At 42.9% G+C, this 21,790-nt stretch overlaps 2 protein-coding genes across 3 annotated transcripts in view; one reads left to right on the top strand and one right to left on the bottom strand.

The window, feature by feature from the left end:
• Positions 1-1,537: 1,537 nt before the first annotated feature.
• On the bottom strand, positions 1,538-6,483 carry LOC135468459 (post-GPI attachment to proteins factor 4-like). The gene is made up of 2 exons (XM_064746730.1): positions 6,460-6,483; positions 1,538-3,781 (listed from the first exon to the last, which is right to left on the bottom strand). Exons 1-2 carry the CDS (start codon positions 6,462-6,464, stop codon positions 2,533-2,535), a joined length of 1,254 nt encoding a protein of 417 aa, XP_064602800.1. The 5' UTR covers positions 6,465-6,483; the 3' UTR covers positions 1,538-2,532.
• Positions 6,484-8,231: 1,748 nt separating this feature from the next.
• The window catches only part of LOC135467750 (protein SFI1 homolog), a 68,351-nt gene continuing 54,792 nt past the window's right edge, over positions 8,232-21,790 (top strand). For both annotated transcript variants that reach the window (XM_064745584.1, XM_064745583.1), the window contains exons 1-3: positions 8,232-8,392; positions 9,933-10,149; positions 11,765-11,947. In XM_064745584.1, the coding sequence (XP_064601654.1) occupies positions 8,311-8,392; positions 9,933-10,149; positions 11,765-11,947 (482 nt within the window). In that variant the 5' untranslated portion in view covers positions 8,232-8,310. The remainder of the gene's footprint in view (positions 8,393-9,932; positions 10,150-11,764; positions 11,948-21,790) is intronic.

The raw sequence follows: 21,790 nt of genomic DNA, 5'->3' as shown, positions 1-21,790 counted from the left end.
CATGTAACCATGCCAGGTGGTGTTATCCTGCTGTTCTATGTGACCATGTTATGTGATGTGTTATCCTGCTGTTCTCTGTTATGTGGTGCATTACCCAGCTGTTCCATGTAACCATGCCAGGTGGTGTTATCCTGCTGTTCTATGTGACCATGTTATGTGGGGTGTTATCCTGCTGTTCTATGTTATGTGGTGTATTATCCTGCTGTTCTCTGTTATGTGGTGCATTACCCAGCTGTTCCATGTAACCATGCCAGGTGGTGTTATCCTGCTGTTCTATGTGACCATGTTATGTGATGTGTTATCCTGCTGTTCTCTGTTATGTGGTGCATTACCCAGCTGTTCCATGTAACCATGCCAGGTGGTGTTATCCTGCTGTTCTATGTGACCATGTTATGTGATGTGTTATCCTGCTGTTCCATGTAACCATGCCAGGTGGTGTTATCCTGCTGTTCTATGTGACCATGTTATGTGATGTCTTATCCTGCTGTCCTATGTAACCATGTTATGTGATGTGTTATCCTGCTGTTCTATGTGACCATGTTATGTGATGTGTTATCCTGTTGTCCTATGTAACCATGTTATGTGATGTCTTATCCTGTTGTCATGGATTTCTTTATCCCTCATATTGTCAGGTATGTACTGTGATACCTTGTGTACACTTCCACATCTCCAACCATCTACATAAAACAAAATGTACCCATCATCCATGACGAAATATGTGTACATTAATGTACTTGTGATTGGCGTTAAAGGATACATTAATTTAAACCTTTGGTTTCTAGTTCTTAACAGGAAGTTCAAGATGTGCCATAACACAGACCATGACAATAATGAAGGCATGGATTGCTAGAGAACCATCTTAGCCACCCTCTCAGACCTACGAGTCGTCAACAGCCGTTCCCTCAAACCTACGAGCCCTGCCTATGGTCACCAAGATCTGGAGCACAGTGAAGGCATGGGAATCTTGTGTGTCCTACCAATGGGTAGAGAACCCTCTTAGCCTCTCCCTCACACCTACAAGTCATCAACAACCACTCCCTCACACATACAAGCCCTGCCAATAGATTACTGCCACCGAGGCCCTGAGCACAGTGAAGGCATGGGAATCTTGTGTGTCCTACCAATGGGTAGAGAACCCTCTTAGCCTCTCCCTCACACCTACAAGTCATCAACAACCACTCCCTCACACATACAAGCCCTGCCAATAGATTACTGCCACCAAGGCCCTGAGCACAGTGAAGGAATGGGACTGTTGTGTGCCCAACCAATTGGTAGAGAACCATCTTAGCCACTCCCTCACACCTACCAGCCCTGTCAAAGGCATGGGACTCTTCTGTGTCCTACTGATTGATGGAGAACCATCTTAGCCACTCTGCCATACCCTCCCACGTGACCACTCAGGCAGCTTTAATTAATAGTGTCAATGAAACAGATATCGCTTCTTCATAACACTGTGAGACAACTCCTTGAAATGATAACTAAGAAAACCCCTTGTCGATTTCAGTCAACTTTTTAATTAATAAAATCAATTACTGTGTCAGTGAAACATAAATAGATCATAATCACTACTCAACTATTCACAATAGTATACAGAAATGCAATGGCATGGTAAATTAAGTTAAAACTATCAGTCAAATTCATTACTGTAAGTTATACATGTATAATGTGATTAAAATGGACAAAAATGGCATAGCATGTTATAAAATATATAATAAAATTCTAAAAAGTGAATAAGACTGATAACTTACTAAACACTGTTAACAACTCACCAAAATTGTGTGCCCTGGTTTCGTAAACATGTTTTATTGTCAATAAAACTATTACAAACTATGCTTACAATAAAATTAGCTGTGATGAAATCTTTTTTATCAGAACACCAGTCAAAACATAAACTTAAAAAAAATAAAAAAACAAGTATCTGTACACAATGGGTACTATGGCACATATAATAAAGAGAAACAAAACGTTCCCTAAAAATTACAGTGAAGCAAGTGTGGGAGGGGGGAGAGGGAGGGGAAATATTCCCAACAATTAGCCTTAAACGACTATGAACAATCTGCGGAATCCACCACAAAATTAGCTACCAGACACTCCTCAGGTATTAAAAAAGGGGAGATAACTGGATGAGTTCACCATGTACATAAATGTACGTGCCCGACTTCCTGATGTACACAGTCGCTGACCCAATGGTATCTGGATTTCAACAATGACCTCAGGTTCATCAAAGAAAGTAGGCTCGCCAAGGGGCACCACCGCCAAGGACAATGGTCAAATAGATCATATATGTACATCTATATACTTGAATATATCAGTACACAGAACAAGAAAATACACATTTAAAATTGGCTAAATAGAAAGCCTTGGTAAAGTGAAGGCTACCATAAGTAAATTTATTTACTTAATTTACCTGAATGACATTTTTTACTTCAACTACAGTATTGCTTTTTTACTTATCAACACAAAAAAAAAATTAAAAAACTGTACTGCTAAACAGAACCAATTAAATCACTATTAAAATTTGGTTAAAACGAATCAAACAGCAAATGGATTAAGAACAGTACTTCTCAAACTTGAAATAAGACCAATATGTCTAAATAGGTTAGGCTGAATCATGTAAGCCGAAGAACCAGTTTTCCCGCGGAACTCATCTAAAGCCATATCCTTTGGAAAATCTCGATGACTTGTCTTACCTGCCAAAAATCTTACAACTTTCTCTGCCCCAACTTTAGGATAGAGGATAGCCGGGGTGCAGCAAGACGCTGTCCGTGTGTACAGATAGAAGTGTTTAGACAGACGACGCCACTCTAGCAGATTTTGACGACCTATTGCCATGGCAACTAGCATGAAGTACAGACAAAACATGGCCCAAAGACAACTGGAACTACTAGAATATTTCCTGCCGTATAAAACACACAAAAGAGATCCCCATAAACAACCAAAAGCCAGTAGCTGAGGGATTCGATCTACCTCTGGGCTCCAGTAACCTAGTAGCCTATCAGGGTGGTACAATTTGATGAATGCTGGGGCTTGTTGGTCTCCCTGATTTACCTCTCTGTGAAGTGTATGTAGATGAGTATCCATCACATGATTTAGGACAAGAAAAAGATCCGCCAAAGGTAAAGCATCGTCTTCCACCAGGAGGACATTTTTGGCACCCGTCTGCAGCGTCTGGTTGAGGCAGTACACATAATCATCCTTCTCTTTGGTAAACACATCAGGCACACTCACTCGCTTTCCATGATCAGCAAACCTTTGGAATGATGGTAAAAATCTGGTCAAATTCTTGTACTCATAATATGTGTGTGGCTCTGTGTCAACACCACAAATATACAGCTTGTAGTGTTTCTCCTGCGCCTCTGGTGTGTGAAGTAACTGGAGATAGCTGCTGACAGCTTGGCTTAAATACTTGGGTTCAAAACTGCCAAACTTGTGCCTGTTGCGTGACAATGTGATGATAGTTATGGCCACATCAACAGCTGAACTGTCCTCTGGGGCATGAGTGAGAGAGGCACGGTGGGCCTCTATGGTTTTTACGGCCTGCTTTACACGCTCATTGTTTTCTGCTTTCATGTAGTTCTTCTCAGCCTCCTCTGGTCGAGGTCTTATGTGATAAACAGAAAAGCGTAGCTTGAAACAAAGCACTGGCAGAATAAGAAGGAAAGTGACTAGATAGAGGACTAGCAGGTGCTTGAGGATCTGTTGACACTGCCTGTCTCTCTTCAGTGCCTGAATCAGTTGACATGGGCGATCAGTCCAGCACCACACACAAGGCCTGAGCAATCTGTAAGGAATAAAGACAAAAGCAAGCTGTAGAACAGGTGTACAATGAATGTCATTACCCATACATCTTGTAATAGTCGTCAACTTTTTCCAAGAAGGCATCAGGATGCATACTCATGGGTGGGCCCTTTTCACCCTTTTAGGATGCTTTGCACAGTTTCGGAAAACAATTGGTTACTAACCTCAAGTGCCTGTCCAGTTACTCCTTTTCAGTTTTTAGGGTACTAGACTGCCACACTGACAAAATCCCCAGCTGTCGAGTGCCAATGTTTCCTGTTTGTTATGATGCTGGATAGGTGGTCATCCTGGTTCCAGGGCCTCGCAACTACAAGTGGTGGGAACATGTTTCCCAGGAACCCAATGGTGACTATGATGGGTGGCAACTTTTGTGAAGTTGAACTTGCCAAAATATGGATGGATATTTTCCTTTGGATTTTATAGATCTGGAGTTCTACGGAACCTTAAGCACTTTAAAGGAGTGACTGAACAGACTGATGGGCTCAGTAATCAACTAATTTCTAAAACTTCATGAAGCATCCTACTCTCATGACTATACCAACGCCAGAATAAATAGAAAAAAGGGAACAGTCATCCAGGGCTAGAAGAGATAGTCTTCTGTGTATTGTGTCACATCATATGACCTAAGCCATAGTATGTGATAAAGTACACAGACAACACTGGTGATATGACCTAGGCCATAGTATGTGATAGAGTACACAGAAAACAATGGTGATATGACCTAGGCCCTAGTGTGTGATAAAGTACACAGAAAACACTGGTGATATGACCTTGGCCATTGTATGTGACAGAGTACACAGAAAACACTGGTGATATGACCTTGGCCATTGTATGTGACAGAGTACACAGAAAACACTGGTGATATGACCTAGGCCATAGTATGTGATAGAGTAAACAGAAAACACTGGTGATATGACCTAGGCCATAGTATGTGATAGAGTAAACAGAAAACACTGGTGATATGACCTAGGCCATAGTATGTGATAGAGTACACAGAAAACACTGGTGATATGACCTAGGCCATAGTATGCGATAGAGTACACAGAAAATACTGGTGATATGACCTAGGGCCATAGTATGTGATAGAGTAAACAGAAAACACTGGTGATATGACCTAGGCCATAGTATGTGATAGAGTACACAGAAAACACTGGTGATATGACCTAAACCATAGTATGTGATAGAGTACACAGAAAGCACTGGTGATATGACCTTGGCCATAGTATGTGATAGAGTACACAGAAAGCACTGGTGATATGACCTAGGCCATAGTATACGATAGAGTACACAGAAAACACTGGTGATATGACCTCCGGCCATAGTATGTGATAGAGTAAACAGAAAACACTGGTGATATGACCTAGGCCATAGTATGTGATAGAGTACACAGAAAACACTGGTGATATGACCTAGGCCATAGTATGTGATAGAGTACACAGAAAACACTGGTGATATGACCTAGGCCATAGTATGTGATAAAGTACACAGAAAACACTGGTGATATGACCTAGGCCATAGTATGTGATAGAGTACACAGAAAACACTGGTGATATGACCTAGGTCATAGTATGTGATAGAGTACACAGAAAAGACTGGTGATATGACCTAGGCCATAGTATGCGATAGAGTACACAGAAAACACTGGTGATATGACCTAGGGCCATAGTATGTGATAGAGTAAACAGAAAACACTGGTGATATGACCTAGGCCATAGTATGTGATAGAGTACACAGAAAACACTGGTGATATGACCTAGGGCCATAGTATGTGATAGAGTACACAGAAAACACTGGTGATATGACTTGGCCATAGTATGTGATAGAGTACACAGAAAGCACTGGTGATATGACCTAGGCCATAGTATATTATAGAGTACACAGAAAACACTGGTGATATGACCTAGGCCATAGTATGTGATAGAGTACACAGAAAACACTGGTGATATGACCTTGGTCCTAGTATGTGATAGAGTACACAGTTTTTAAAGAGCATTTAACATCGGAAATGTATGCCCTGAAGCATGGGACGAAAATTGGACCCGCGATAATTCAATTAGCATTCAGATTACTCGGGTCAGGAATCCGGGATGGCAGAGTTCTCCATGTATCAGTAAACACATGCCATCCTTAGACTGAATTTTTGGGTTGGGCACATGTTGTGGTGTGTACGTGGGGTGGAGGTCAACCGTAGGGACCCAGGCCCTTAAAAATGTATGACAATCGAAATATTCAACAATGAGGTGCCCTTCACTGTTGGTTTCACCCCCTGCTCTTCTGAGGCCAGATTAGGCCGTGTTAGCACTGACATGGTCTGTCCCACAGGACCTGTCATCGATCCAATAGGCCCGCCCATACCCTACTATATGTGTGCTATATCTATATACAAATTCCTTCTGAATACATATACGCTATAGTGCATACAGTAGAATATGACCGGGGCCCTTGGATCCACACGAGGGCCCGTGGCCATCTCAAACTATCTGATGAATGAACCAATAACAACGTACACACACGACTCAGTAGCAAACCGAGCCCACACCCACCAACAACACATACCACTATCAACTTTTTTAACACCAACGACCCATAATAGCCCTGAACATCGCATCACCTTTATTCAAAAGTTTAGAAATTTAACAATATAAATAATGATCGACCTACCGCATGAGAACAGTTCGCTGTACATCACAGAAGGCTCCCTACTGAGACAGCCGTTTGAGTGCAGCCGTCACCGGCTAGTTACTTTTGTCCCGCTCAATGTGGAGGAATGCTAAAAAGAGGAAAACGGAGTTCACGGAAAATGTCTTGAAAATCGGCGTTGAAGAGAGCGCAGAAATAGGAACTAGATCGGATGATTTATTACGGAGTGATTGTGTTCAAAATCAGTGGATTATTTTGTATCTGTGTATTTTCTCTAACCAACATTATTAAAATAGAGAATATACGATTGTACGATTAAAAAGTAAATGACCCCGTGGACAAAAGTTTGTGGTTCGACACATCTTTGTTATCATCTGAGACTAAGTATATACTGGAACTAACATGTATAATCTGTTATACCAGGTACATAACAGTCCCAGCTTATATCTATCAGTTTGTGTGCGGACATATTAAGTTAATTAAGCAATCATTCCAGGAGAATGATTACATTCTCCTTAATGGCGTTTCTTCGTTTTTGGCCCAGCATGTAATACACAAAACAAGATGATAAATTTGTGCTTACATGTACGTAGGCAATGGAAACCCATAAATGTTTTTTTTTTAACTTTGTAACGTACCAAATATATTCACATCTTTACTGTGAGAGGCAAATTTACAAGGCCACAGCTAACAGTAATGTTATCACAACTTGTGAGCGTTGAAGTGTAAACCACTGGCAGACCGGGAACCCGGTACGGTGTCCGTCTCGATGACTGGGTTTACAAGTAGGCTATTAATGTTTATGCCCGTGTAGTTCTTTATTTGCAGCAAACACTGCGCTGACTTAGCTTTTGTATTTCACATTATTAACGCATAGGTGTGTAGCAACCTCCCGGAAGTCTTAACTGTAGACACAAGTCCGTTCCCTTTATTCAGAAATCAAGTAGTGTTTTTAGAGTACCTGCCTGAACAGCGACCCGCTGCTGCTCGTGGGTGCGTTCGATCCCCGAAAGATGGATGCATTTTAAGTGATTCGCTATGTGGGATACAAAAAGGTGCTTCACTATGTCCAGTATTCACCCACGAGAGGGCACCGCAATGCAAGTATTTGTAGAAACAGCTATAGCAGATCAAGATTTAAACCTTTCCGCGTTTGAAAAGTATTTTCTGTTAGACATTATGTGTGTGTGTGTGCGTGTGTGTGTGTGTGTGTTTTGATGGCTGAGATTACACTTTCTTGTTTGTTGCTCAAGTCAGTTTTGAATACCCGCCTTTAACAGGCAAATGATAAATTAAGTTTTAAATGACTTTAAGTAAGAAAACATTACTTTTCCACACGCTGCATTGTTTCCTGTATGGAATTAACTATTGGTCAGGGGCCGATGCCACAAAGCCAGTTCTGATTTAAGTAAAAAATTTAAAATGTGATTTCGAATCAGAGCTTAGATTGAGCCATGTTTTGTAAGACTTCATCAATGTTATCTCAAAATAAATGTGTCCAGATTTTAACTTCCATTCCCGAAAACTGAGCATTGTGACAACGTTTTAAATTTTGACTTAAGTCAGACATGTTTTTGTGGAATCGGCCCATGATACTGATAATGTGACTTTTCGTCGTATCATTTTTGCCCTTTTTAGTTTGAATGTACAGGTGTGACGTATGCTCCAGCCTTGGGACCTTGAACTGTCTCAGGCTTCACTCAAGGTACGTTATTTTCACCATGACGTCACAGGACGCGCCAGGAGATCGCGGCAAGTGTGATCTTGTATATTTTTGGTAATGTTGGGAAGAGCGGAAATTGACAGCATGGTTATGTTGTCAGGGGCCATTATTTTGTAAGATAGATGCAAACAGTGGGAAAATGACGAACAATGAGTAGAAGGACATTTCAGCGAGTTTGCGAGCCACTGACAGAAGACGTTGACACTTCAACTTCTCGGACCGGGACAACTGGTACTGCTAGGTCGCTAGGCCGCAAATTTGCACACTCTCCACAGGGCCTGTGAGAGATACGAGGCCTCGGGAGTCCGCATGAGGGCGCTCGCGCATTTACCGGAAGTTGGGGTCAGAACCCTGGCGGCACACGACCTTCTCGTATGAGCATTGGGTTAATGGAGCGTTTTCTACCCCCAACTTCCGGTATATGCGTTAGCGCCCTCACGCGGAACTCCCGAGAACTCGTATCTCTCATAGGACCTATACTGACTTTTAGAACATGTAACAGTCGTAATCATCAAAGTAACACCCGCCGAACTATATGTTTTTAAATCAAATTTTGAAAAGGCTAACAGCAGAGATAAACGAGGGATCTTAATTGATAGCTCATGGACATACATATTACTTTATTTGATTGGACTGTACACCTAAATTGCCTAGATCTAGACCTGCTCGGGAAAAGTAATCTTAACCTCGCCGTCACCACCAGCAGGGTTCACCTTGTTATGGAGGCCTTTCCCTTCTCTCTGTGGTGGATTTGAATGGTTGCTTCTGTTTGCCACATGTAAAAGTATTCATTAAGACCACGATCTTTGACTGTATTATGTGCAAGCTGAGGAATGAACGGTCATGTGATTAATGGTTTGACAGAGGTTGTGTTGGGCACAGTACCTGATATCTTAACGGTTAGGACCCAGTAACATGGACAAATGACATAGTGTACTCTGATAGGTTATACAGATTAAGTAGACAAATAGGTTACTGTCATTGTGGGCTGTTCTGTTTTTGAAAGTGCCATGGCTTCATCAGTGTTGACTGACAGAGAAGCATCCCATTTGTATTAATCAGTATTTAATTTCGTTTTCTTTTCTGGCCCAGGTCCTAAAGCAAGGAGATTGAATTAAGCCCCTACTGATTTTGATGTTGCTGTTAGTTATGAGGTTTGTCCCTTATCTGGCGGAGGGCCCACTTCCTTTAGGGCCCTCTGGTTTCATCCATGCCTTTACCTGAATGTTATGAGGTTTGTCAGGTATCTGGCGGAGGGCCCCACTTCCCTTAGGGCCCTCTGGTTTCATCCATGCCTTTACCTGAATGTTATGAGGTTTGTCAGGTATCTGGCTGAGGGCTCACTTCCCTTAGGGCCCTCTGGTTTCATCCATGCATTTACCTGAATGTTGTGAGGTTTGTCAGGTATGTGACTGAGGGCCCGCTTCCCTTAGGGCACTCTGGTTTCATCCATGCATTTACTTGAATGTTATGAGGTTTGTCAGGTTTGTGGCTGAGGGCCCACTTCCCTTAGGGCACTCTGGTTTCATCCATGCATTTACTTGAATGTTATGAGGTTTGTCAGATATGTGGTTGAGGGCCCGCTTCCCTTAGAGCACTCTGGTTTCATCCATGCATTTACTTGAATGTTGTGAGGTTTGTCAGGTATGTGGTTGAGGGCCCGCTTCCCTTAGAGCACTCTGGTTTCATCCGTGCATTTACTTGAATGTTATGAGGTTTATCCAAATAAATTGATAAATATGTGCATATATACATATGTTTTTTTGTACAGATGTTAGTTCATCACCACACATGATGACCTCACAAATTAAACAGGACATAAAGACTTACACTGAAGAGCAGGTCCTGGAAAAGTTGACTGCACATTTACATATCCACGCAGAGGGATTGCTGCAGACTGAGGGATGTGAAGGATCCAAGAATCCTTATGACTCACTTTTGAAGCAAGGGAAACCTGGCAGAGGAAAAGGAAATTCAACACATTACAGGTATTAGATTCAGGGCGTTTACGATTATACATTATTGCGTATAGCCAATTGTGTGACATTATTTGCCGTTTGCAGTTATTGTTATGTGATTGGTCTTCACAATTTGCGACACTGATGTTTCTGCATAATTGTAAGCGCCCTAAGACTGCCCACTTTAATGTTTCCAAATGTGATGCTTACAAAGGTCTGTCCAAGGTGTCCATTTTAGTGTTTACAAATGTGATGCTCACAAGGCCCTGTCCAAACTGTCCACTGTATTGTTTCCAGATGTGATGCTGACAAGTCCGTGTCCAAACTGTCCACTATAATGTTTCCAAATGTGATGCTCACAAGGCCCTGTCCAAACTGTCCACTGTAATGTTTCCAGATGTGATGCTGACAAGTCCCTGTCCAAACTGTCCACTGTAATGTTTCCAGATGTGATGCTGACAAATCCGTGTCCAAATTGTCCACTATAATGTTTCCAAATGTGATGCTGACAAGTCCCTGTCCAAACTGTCCACTATAATGTTTCCAAATGTGATGCTCACAAGGCCCTGTCCAAACTGTCCACTGTAATGTTTCCAGATGTGATGCTGACAAGTCCATGTCCAAACTGTCCACTGTGATGTTTCCAGATGTGATGCTGACAAGTCCGTGTCCAAACTGTCCACTATTATGTTTCCAGATGTGATGCTGACAAGTCCCTGTCCAAACTGTCCACTATAATGTTTCCAAATGTGATGCTCGCAAGGCCCTGTCCAAACTGACCACTATTATGTTTCCAGATGTGATGCTGATAAGTCCGTGTCCAAACTGTCCACTATAATGTTTCCAGATGTGATGCTCACAAGTCCGTGTCCAAACTGTCCACTGTATTGTTTCCAGATGTGATGCTGACAAGTCCGTGTCCAAACTGTCCACTGTAATGTTTCCAAATGTGATGCTGACAAGTCCGTGTCCAAACTGTCCAGTATAAAGTTTCCAGATGTGATGCTCACAAGTCCGTGTCCAAACTGTCCACTGTAATGTTTCCAAATGTGATGCTCACAAGGCCCTGTCCAAACTGACCACTATAATGTTTCCAGATGTGATGCTGACAAGTCCATGTCCAAACTGTCCACTGTATTGTTTCCAGATGTGATGCTCACAAGTCCGTGTCCAAACTGTCCACTGTAATGTTTCCAAATGTGATGCTCACAAGGCCCTGTCCAAACTGTCCACTGTAATGTTTACATAAGGCCCTGTTCCAATTGACCATTTCAATGTTCATAGAAATGATGCCCACAAGGTCCTGTCCAAACTGCCCACTTCAATGTTTACAGAAATGATGCATACAAGGTCCCATCCAAACTGTCCACTGTAATGTTTACATAAGGTCCTGTCCAAACTGCCCACTGTAATGTTTCCAAATGTGATGCTCACAAGGCCCTGTCCAAACTGTCCACTGTAATGTTTACATAAGGCCTTGTTCCAGTTGACCATTTCAATGTTCATAGAAATGATGCCCACAAGGTCCTGTCCAAACTGCCCACTTCAATGTTCACAGAAATGATGCATACAAGGTCCCATCCAAACTGTCCACTGTAATGTTTACATAAGGTCCTGTCCAAACTGCCCACTTCAATGTTTACAGAAATGATGCCCACAAGGCCCCATCCAAACTACCTGTAGCTGCAGCTCATCACAAGAAGAGAAGTACAACCACGAGGTGTAAAGGGGGAAGAACTCTGTCAGGACTTCAGCAAGTGTCCATCAACAAGTATAGACCAGATTACACATGGAACCGAGGAGGACGTGTGAAGGAGCTGAGAATAAGGTAACCTCAGTGATGTACAGTCTGTCACTCTGTGCCTGCCGTAGGATGTAACCTCAGTGATGTAGAGTCTGTCACATTGTACCTGGTGTAGGAGGTAATCTCAGTGATCCATTGTCACGCTGTACCCGGTGTAGGACGTATCCTCAGTGATGTAGGGTCTGTCACATTGTACCTGGTGTAGGACGTATCCTCAGTGATGTAGGGTCTGTCACATTGTACCTGGTGTAGGAGGTAACCTCAGTGATGTAGAGTCTGTCACATTGTACGTGGTCTAGGAGGTAATCTCAGTGATCCATTGTCACGCTGTACCCGGTGTAGGAGGTAACCTCAGTGATGTAGAGTCTGTCACATTGTACCTAGTGTAGGAGGTAACCTCAGTAATGTAGAGTCTGTCACATTGTACCTGGTGTAGGAGGTAATCTCAGTGATCCATTGTCACGCTGTACCCGGTGTAGGAGGTAACCTCAGTGATGTAGAGTCTGTCACACCGTGCCTGGTGTAGGAGGTAACCTCTGTGATGTAGAGTCTGTCACACTGTACCCCGGTGTAGGACGTAACCTCAGTGATGTAGAGTCTGTCACATTGTACCTGGTGTAGGAGGTAACCTCAGTAATGTAGAGTCTGTCACATTGTACCTGGTGTAGGAGGTAACCTCAGTAATGTAGAGTCTGTCACACTGTACCTGGCGTAGGAGGTAATCTCAGTGATCCATTGTCTGTCACACTGTAACTGGTGTAGGACGTAACCTCAGTGATGTAGAGTCTATCACATTGTACCTGGTGTAGGACGTAACCTCAGTGATCCATTGTCTGTCACACCGTACCTGGTGCAGGACATAACCTCAGTGATGTAGAGTCTATCACATTGTACCTGGTGTAGGACGTAACCTCAGTGATGTAGGGTCTGTCACATTGTACCTGGTGTAGGACGTAACCTCAGTGATCCATTGTCTGTCACACCGTGCCTGGTGCAGGACATAACCTCAGTGATGTAGAGTCTATCACATTGTACCTGGTGTAGGACGTAACCTCAGTGATGTAGGGTCTGTCACATTGTACCTGGTGTAGGACGTAACCTCATTGATGTAGAGTCTGTCACACTGTACGTGGTGTAGGAGGTAACCTCAGTGATGTAGAGTCTGTCACACCGTACCTGGCGTAGGAAGTAATCTCAGTGATCCATTGTCACACTGTACCCGGTGTAGGACGTAACCTCAGTGATGTAGTGTCTGTCACACTGTACCTGGTGTAGGACGTAACCTCAGTCATCCATTGTCTGTCACACCGTGCCTGGTACAGGACATAACCTCAGTGATGTAGAGTCTATCACATTGTACCTGGTGTAGGACGTAACCTCAGTGATGTAGAGTCTGTCACATTGTACCTGGTGCAGGACGTAACCTCATTGATGTAGAGTCTGTCACACTGTACCTGGTGTAGGAGGTAACCTCAGTGATGTAGAGTCTGTCACATTGTACCTAGTGTAGGAGGTAACCTCAGTAATGTAGAGCCTGTCACATTGTACCTGGTGTAGGAGGTAACCTCAGTGATGTAGAGTCTGTCACACTGTTCCTGGTGTAGGAGGTAACCTCAGTAATGTAGAGTCTGTCACATTGTACGTGGTCTAGGAGGTAATCTCAGTGATCCATTGTCACACTGTACCTGGTGTAGGAGGTAACCTCAGTAATGTAGAGTCTGTCACACTGTGCCTGGTGTAGGAGGTAACCTCAGTAATGTAGAGTCTTTTCACACTGTACCTGGTGTAGGAGGTAACCTCAGTGATGTAGAGTCTATCACATTGTACCTGGTGTAGGAGGTAACCTCAGTAATGTAGAGTCTATCACATTGTACCTGGTGTAGGAGGTAACCTCAGTAATGTAGAGTCTGTCACATTGTACCTGGTGTAGGAGGTAACCTCAGTGATGTAGAGTCTGTCACACTTAACCTGGTGTAGGAGGTAACCTCAGTGATGTAGAGTCTGTCTCACTGTACCTGATGTAGGAAATAATCTCAGTGATGTAGAGTCTGTCACACTGTACCTGGTGTAGGAGGTAACCTCAGTGATGTAGTGTCTGTCACACTGTACGTGGTGTAGGAGGTAACCTCAGTGATGTATAGTCTGTCACACTGTACCTGGTGTAGGAGGTAACCTCAGTGATGTAGAGTCTATCACACTGTACCTGGTGTAGGACGTAACATCAGTGATCCATTGTCTGTCACACCGTGCTTGGTGTAGGAGGTAACCTCAGTGATGTAGAGTCTGTCACACTGTACCTGGTGTAGGACGTAACCTCAGTGATGTATAGTCTGTCACACTGTACCTGGTGTAGGAGGTAACCTCAGTGATGTAGAGTCTGTCACACTGTACCTGGTGTAGGAGGTAACCTCAGTGATGTAGAGTCTGTCACACTGTACCTGGTGTAGGAGGTAACCTCAGTGATGTAGAGTCTGTCACACTGTACCTGGTGTAGGAGGTAACCTCAGTGATCCATTGTCTGTCACACCGTACCTGGTGTAGGAGGTAACCTCAGTGATGTAGAGTCTGTCACACTGTACCTGGTGTAGGAGGTAACCTCAGTAATGTAGAGTCTGTCACATTGTACCTGGTGTAGGACGTAACCTCAGTGATGTAGAGTCTGTCACACTGTACCTGGTGTAGGAGGTAACCTCAGTGATGTAGAGTCTGTCTCACTGTACCTGATGTAGGAAATAATCTCAGTGATGTAGAGCCTGTCACACTGTACCTGGTGTAGGAGGTAACCTCAGTGATGTAGTGTCTGTCACACTGTACGTGGTGTAGGAGGTAACCTCAGTGATGTATAGTCTGTCACACTGTACCTGGTGTAGGCGGTAACCTCAGTGATGTAGAGTCTATCACACTGTACCTGGTGTAGGACGTAACATCAGTGATCCATTGTCTGTCACACCGTGCCTGGTGTAGGAGGTAACCTCAGTGATGTAGAGTCTGTCACACTGTACCTGGTGTAGGAGGTAACCTCAGTGATGTATAGTCTGTCACACTGTACCTGGTGTAGGAGGTAACCTCAGTGATGTAGAGTCTGTCACACTGTACCTGGTGTAGGAGGTAACCTCAGTGATGTAGAGTCTGTCACATTGTACCTAGTGTAGGAGGTAACCTCAGTAATGTAGAGCCTGTCACATTGTACCTGGTGTAGGAGGTAACCTCAGTGATGTAGAGTCTGTCACACTGTTCCTGGTGTAGGAGGTAACCTCAGTAATGTAGAGTCTGTCTCATTGTACGTGGTCTAGGAGGTAATCTCAGTGATCCATTGTCACACTGTACCTGGTGTAGGAGGTAACCTCAGTAATGTAGAGTCTGTCACACTGTGCCTGGTGTAGGAGGTAACCTCAGTAATGTAGAGTCTTTTCACACTGTACCTGGTGTAGGAGGTAACCTCAGTGATGTAGAGTCTATCACATTGTACCTGGTGTAGGAGGTAACCTCAGTAATGTAGAGTCTATCACATTGTACCTGGTGTAGGAGGTAACCTCAGTAATGTAGAGTCTGTCACATTGTACCTGGTGTAGGAGGTAACCTCAGTGATGTAGAGTCTGTCACACTTAACCTGGTGTAGGAGGTAACCTCAGTGATGTAGAGTCTGTCTCACTGTACCTGATGTAGGAAATAATCTCAGTGATGTAGAGTCTGTCACACTGTACCTGGTGTAGGAGGTAACCTCAGTGATGTAGTGTCTGTCACACTGTACGTGGTGTAGGAGGTAACCTCAGTGATGTATAGTCTGTCACACTGTACCTGGTGTAGGAGGTAACCTCAGTGATGTAGAGTCTATCACACTGTACCTGGTGTAGGACGTAACATCAGTGATCCATTGTCTGTCACACCGTGCTTGGTGTAGGAGGTAACCTCAGTGATGTAGAGTCTGTCACACTGTACCTGGTGTAGGACGTAACCTCAGTGATGTATAGTCTGTCACACTGTACCTGGTGTAGGAGGTAACCTCAGTGATGTAGAGTCTGTCACACTGTACCTGGTGTAGGACGTAACCTCAGTGATGTATTGTCTGTCACACCGTGCCTGGTGTAGGACGTAACCTCAGTGATGTAGAGTCTGTCACATTGTACCTGGTGTAGGAGGTAACCTCAGTGATGTATAGTCTGTCACACTGTACCTGGTGTAGGAGGTAACCTCAGTGATGTAGAGTCTGTCTCACTGTACCTGATGTAGGAAATAATCTCAGTGATGTAGAGTCTGTCACACTGTACCTGGTGTAGGACGTAACCTCAGTGATGTAGAGTCTGTCACACTGTACCTGGTGTAGGAGGTAACCTCAGTGATGTAGAGTCTGTCACACTGTACTTGGTGTAGGACGTAACCTCAGTGATGTAGAGTCTGTCACACTGTACCTGGTGTAGGAGGTAACCTCAGTGATGTATAGTCTGTCACACTGTACCTGGTGTAGGACGTAACCTCAGTGATCCATTGTTTGTCACACTGTGCCTGTACTTCTTTTCAAGTGCAAGATGGCTAAAGTTCACAAAGGGTGTCTAAAAGTTGAAAACTATTGCTCACTATCTGTCCTACCCATTGTTTCAATTGTCATTAAATTGCTTGTAAGTGTACATACATAGGCATTGTTTTACGGAATTTGTATGGTTAATATTACGTCCGAACTTGTTATACTACGAATATTTAGAAATTTAGTAGGCCTACATGTACTGGATATCGTATGAGGGAGAAAAGTCTCCCCTTACCCTCCCTTTCGGATCGGTAGTCTCCCCTATTTCTAATGGTACACCAGCGCCTCCATCTGCTTCCGGTGTGCATGCATAACGTGTCATCGTGGAAATAGCATGAAATGGCGACCAAAAGGAGAACGTCAAATGAATCTCCAGCTCATGCTTCCAAAAAAGCCAACAAAACTGGTCAGAAATACTTAGTCCTATTCATCTTATACCGGCATTGGGCCGTCGAAAAAGGGACCAAAGTTTGCTCACTGCTCGTATTGTAATTATGACATTTCCATAACGCATTCCGCAAAATTTGACCTCACTAGACACATGTCCGAAAAAGTCATCTGGCTAACAAACAAATTTTGAACCTTAACACATCTATAACAACATTCATGCTTCAACAGGATTTAGGCGCAGAGCGATCAGTGATAAAAGCAGAGACTCTGATGACAGAGTTTATTATTCAAATGAACTTGACTGATCCCGATTGAGTTGTCTGGGGATCCAGGGTCAAGCAAGATAAAGCTGTGAGGACAAATGCATTTACCGTTAAGTGGGAAGGTCACCAGGAACCTGTGTAAATTCTTGGTTTTCCATCCACCAACCCTGGAACAGCCGTCACAAATGAAATAATCATAAGGAGGACGTTAATAACACATGAGTAAAAAATAAATCCAGCATGGTAGGTTTGATCTGACCAAGAAGCCATTAGGCTCATTCTGGTGTATGCTTATCCGAGTGTGAAAGGGGATATTTATATATTGTAAAATAAAATACACTCAAACTGTGAATTTTACACATAAAATCAGATTTCATTACACATTTGATTCATTAGGGGTAGGCAGTTCTGTAACTGTTTATATAACTGTCTCTGAAATTTTAAATCATTGCATTCAAATCAATCTGGCTGCACTGTGGTGAAACTGGTATTACTTTCTTCCAGTCTTTAATAGACACCACCTTTAAGGTCTATCTAACCTACACCACCTTTAAGGCCTATGTAACAGACACCACCTTTAAGGCCTATGTAACAGACACCACCTTTAAGGCCTATCTCACAGACACCACCTGTAAGGCGTGTCTCACAGACACCACCTTTAAGGCCTATTTCACAGAGACCACCTTTAAGGCCTATCTCACAGACACCACCTGTAAGGCGTGTCTCACAGACACCACCTTTAAGGCCTATTTCACAGAGACCACCTTTAAGGCCTATCTATCAGACACCATGTTTAAAGCCTATTTAACAGACACCATGTTTAAGGCCTATCTAACAGGCAGCACCTTTAAGGCCTATCTAACAGACACCACGGTTAAAGGCCTGTCTAACAGACACCAGCTTTAAGGCCTATCTAACAGAGACCAGAGTTTGTTGTTGAGAAAAATTTGATGCTATGGATATCAAGACTCGTGTCAGGCAACATTACATAATGAGACCTTTACTTAGTTATTCTATATGTAAAGAACCTACCATAGTTCATAAAAGACAGTGACAATCTTGTTAACAACTTCATACAGCTCCTCGGACAGTGTTTCTGACATTGAGCATAAAATTAAGAGGGATATTGATTGTATTACAGATTGATGGTACAAAACTCCCGTGTTTATTATTCCCCACATATCTAAATACATGACTAGCTTCCAGGCAGCAGGGGCGGTTCATCAGATGTCTGCCATTCTCTGTGACGCTTGATGGAAATAAACTAGACTGAGTTTGAGTGATGCTTAACTGGTTTGGTATTTTGATTGGTCAACACCTCTCCAGTAACACACAAATGAAGAAGATGTGTAAGAAGGTTTCTGAACTAATAAGGATTCTATGACAGAAGACAGGAAGAGATTCTTCTTGTACAAAACATTAAATAATATTTTTCTGTTTAACTCTAAACAAACATCTGCAACTTGTTGTTCTCAGATCAATACAACCTGACATCTATCTCCCTAAAGCAAGGACAAATTACATGACAGAGTTTTACACCAAAGAGGCATCAATCTATGGAACTGCCTTGTAAAACAAGCCCTTTCCCTTCCAAACTTTAAATTAGGGTATTTAATATTGTATGTACAGTGAATCTACAGACAAAATGCTAGCCATCTTGATAAAATTCCATTTCTTGGGTATTTATTTCAACCATATTTATTCAGGTTGCTCTCATTTCACTTGATGGTTGGAATAGTTCCGGCGCAGCGAAGGATACTGTGATATTTTTTACTTACCAAGGCAGTTACTCTATCAGTGTCTGTGGGCAAATGTCACAGGTTTGGCAATAAAGTTTGAAGGATTAGTGTCCAACTTTAACTTTAGGTCCTAATTATGCAGATTATGAACTGTTTAAACGGGCAGATTAGTGGGAGGGCTTCTGTGAACTTAATAATGACTACATGCACCAAAAACAATAGATCTACTACCCTAGCCGATCTCCTGCCTTCTACTGGCCACCCAGTGTGGCTTAGCAGGTGATGTCATAGGTGGCCAACCCAAGTCGACTGGAAAGAGACATCCTGATTCCGAGTTTTTGGACGCTGATTTTGATCTTTGTCAAGGCATTTCCACCAGTACTGACAATACTGACAGGGAAGCTATATGTAGTTGAACCCTGTGTTACACTATACATGTAATGTGTTTATCTTAAGATTTAATCTTTTTGTACTATTGTACTATTCTTTCCTTCTATACGCTTCACAATACATATCATTCTGTTCCAATTCATACCAATATGCCATGATAACTACTGTTAGACATGTTATTGTCGGCATTCTGAACAGCCTATGCATATAGGAACCTATAGTCGTGTACAATATAACTGCATGTACGATGTGGACGATGGCGTTAGTGTACAGAGATTTGCTATCTATCAGTTTTCAATCAGACCAATAGTAGTTTATAACCACTGTGTGCAGTGCCGTTGTGGAAATCTTTCGAGTTCAGTTTTATTCATCTCGTAGCTTTCAGCTGTAAAATGGCTAGAGCAGGTATGGCTGCTTTTGGTGGGTCCAAAAACCCTTCCTTTTTTTGCCGTAAATCCACGTTGCCTTGAGGGCCGAATCGTCTGGAAACTTGAAAAAAATAAGTCCAGGGCTCTCGGATGACCCGTTCTTACAGCTGTGTGCAGAACAGCAAACCATTTCATGGGGACGCTTGGAGTTCAGCATTGAGGTGATAGTGCCATGACTGGTTGACCCATATCAGTATAATGGCTCAGGCAGGGCTGCTTACCTGTCTTTGGTAAGTTGTTTCAGTGAAGCAGCACTAGATGAAAGAGCGGTGGAAATCCGTCCTGCAGCAAGGAGGCAAATTACATGCACTCAAGAACTCCTTCATCGTCATATGAATGAAATGAAGTATGAAGTTAAACCCCAAGCACCCATTCGCATTTCGAGAGACATTCGATATGCTTGTTGCCACTCCTGCAGCTGTTTTAACTCTGGATTAAATTAAATGGATTAAAAGTTGTGACAGCTTATAAAGGCTGGACTTGTATGATGTAATTCGGCAGAGATTACTGAGTGTTGGGGAAAGTAATGCCTAAAACTAGCCTGATCTAGGGATTTTAAGTGCCATACTCCGACCCCTAGCTAAGATTTGGTAAAGGCATGGGGGAAGAGCGTCCCAGCCAAATGAGTAGGCCGTCTGGGGGAAAACTTGCATTGCCGAAAATGCTTTCATTGCGTCAAAAGCGTAGTTTTACATCTAACACCAGGATAAATTAAGTGGCCTAAAATATTGTATTTTTGTAAGCTTTGTATCCTCATAGTCAAATGGGATCCTTAATCGCAAGGCTTGCTGCTGTACCCGATTCGATAGATATGACATCTGATCATAATTGCTCCCGCAGGCCATGGTGCCGGACTTCCATACCAGCGACCATGGTTCGACTGGGGTCACCACGGCAGGGAATTTTCTCATTCCACCACAGGCAGTTTAGTGGTTAATTTCATAGGGTTTGGTGGCAAGGTGGATGCCGATGCTTGTAGAACTGTGCAAACGGGGCTGTTGTAAGACAAGTGGGGAAGTTGTCAGTGACTTGCCAGTGAGTGGTGGTTTTCCCCGGTTTCTTCCGGGAATTATCTCCACCCACCTGACAATACTGACCCACCGCCATATGAGTGAAATAATCATGAGTTTGGCGTAAAACAACAATCAGTCAGTCAGTCAAATATCTTACAGGATAAATAAAATGTTAATTGAAACTGATTTATGAAGTCCACCATTTCAGTAGTTGCTGTGACAACAAAATCTTTCATATATTATCACTCAAGCCTTCCAGGATTTATTTTCTCCAGTGTTCAACTTTCTTCAGTTGAAAGGAAACAGGATCAATTACTTTTTGAAATAAATCGGGTTCACCATCCCTCTAAAGCAGTAAAAATTCCCCTAACAGAAAGCAAACAGCTTATCAGGGGTCATGCACTGTGGCTGTACTGAAAAGAATTTCCTACATCAGAATCATGTAAGGTTTAACGGTAATCTGAGACTCAGAAGTCAGTGCACTGGCATATTTGACAAACTTTCACCTGAAAACACCTGTTTTCGGAGCCAATTATATTGGCTAAAATATTACCTTTGGAGGTTAAACTGAAATTTTATGTGGGGAAATCATTCTGCCTTCAAAACACTGTTCTAGGATGGACTTGCGCTTCCTAGATAGCCGAGCTGAACTCAGCATGCTACTGTGTCAACTCAATGCATCGCCATTCTAGGCGCTACACGTGTAATTTACGATTTAGTAAGCAGTGGCTTGGCAAGGTCACAAAATTTGTGGGTTTGCACAGACATCTGCGCAGCCAGTTGACTCCGGAATTTGCGAACCCGTGCCTCAGGCACTCAAGATGTCTTAACTAACGGGTTTCCGATTTGGGAGTAACTTGGGAATTGGAGGCGAAAAATAACTGCACGTATGTACGATATCATTTGCTGATGGAATTATAGTGCATAGTGTTGTTTTATTCGACAGAAAATTAAAAATATGGATAAAAATACTTTACAAAGGACATTTTTAAGCATGGCACTAGGTACTGCGGTTTCACAGAGGGATGGCGGACGATTCGAGAGGCATGATGGAGCGCCACTCGATAAAACGCTAGCTAGGGTTCTGATATTACTCATATTATTGTATTTTTCAATATTTTT

Source organism: Liolophura sinensis, chromosome 6, assembly GCF_032854445.1.
Source record: "Liolophura sinensis isolate JHLJ2023 chromosome 6, CUHK_Ljap_v2, whole genome shotgun sequence".
Lineage (NCBI taxonomy): Eukaryota > Metazoa > Mollusca > Polyplacophora > Chitonida > Chitonidae > Liolophura > Liolophura sinensis.
This window is presented reverse-complemented; position numbering and strand designations above follow the sequence as displayed.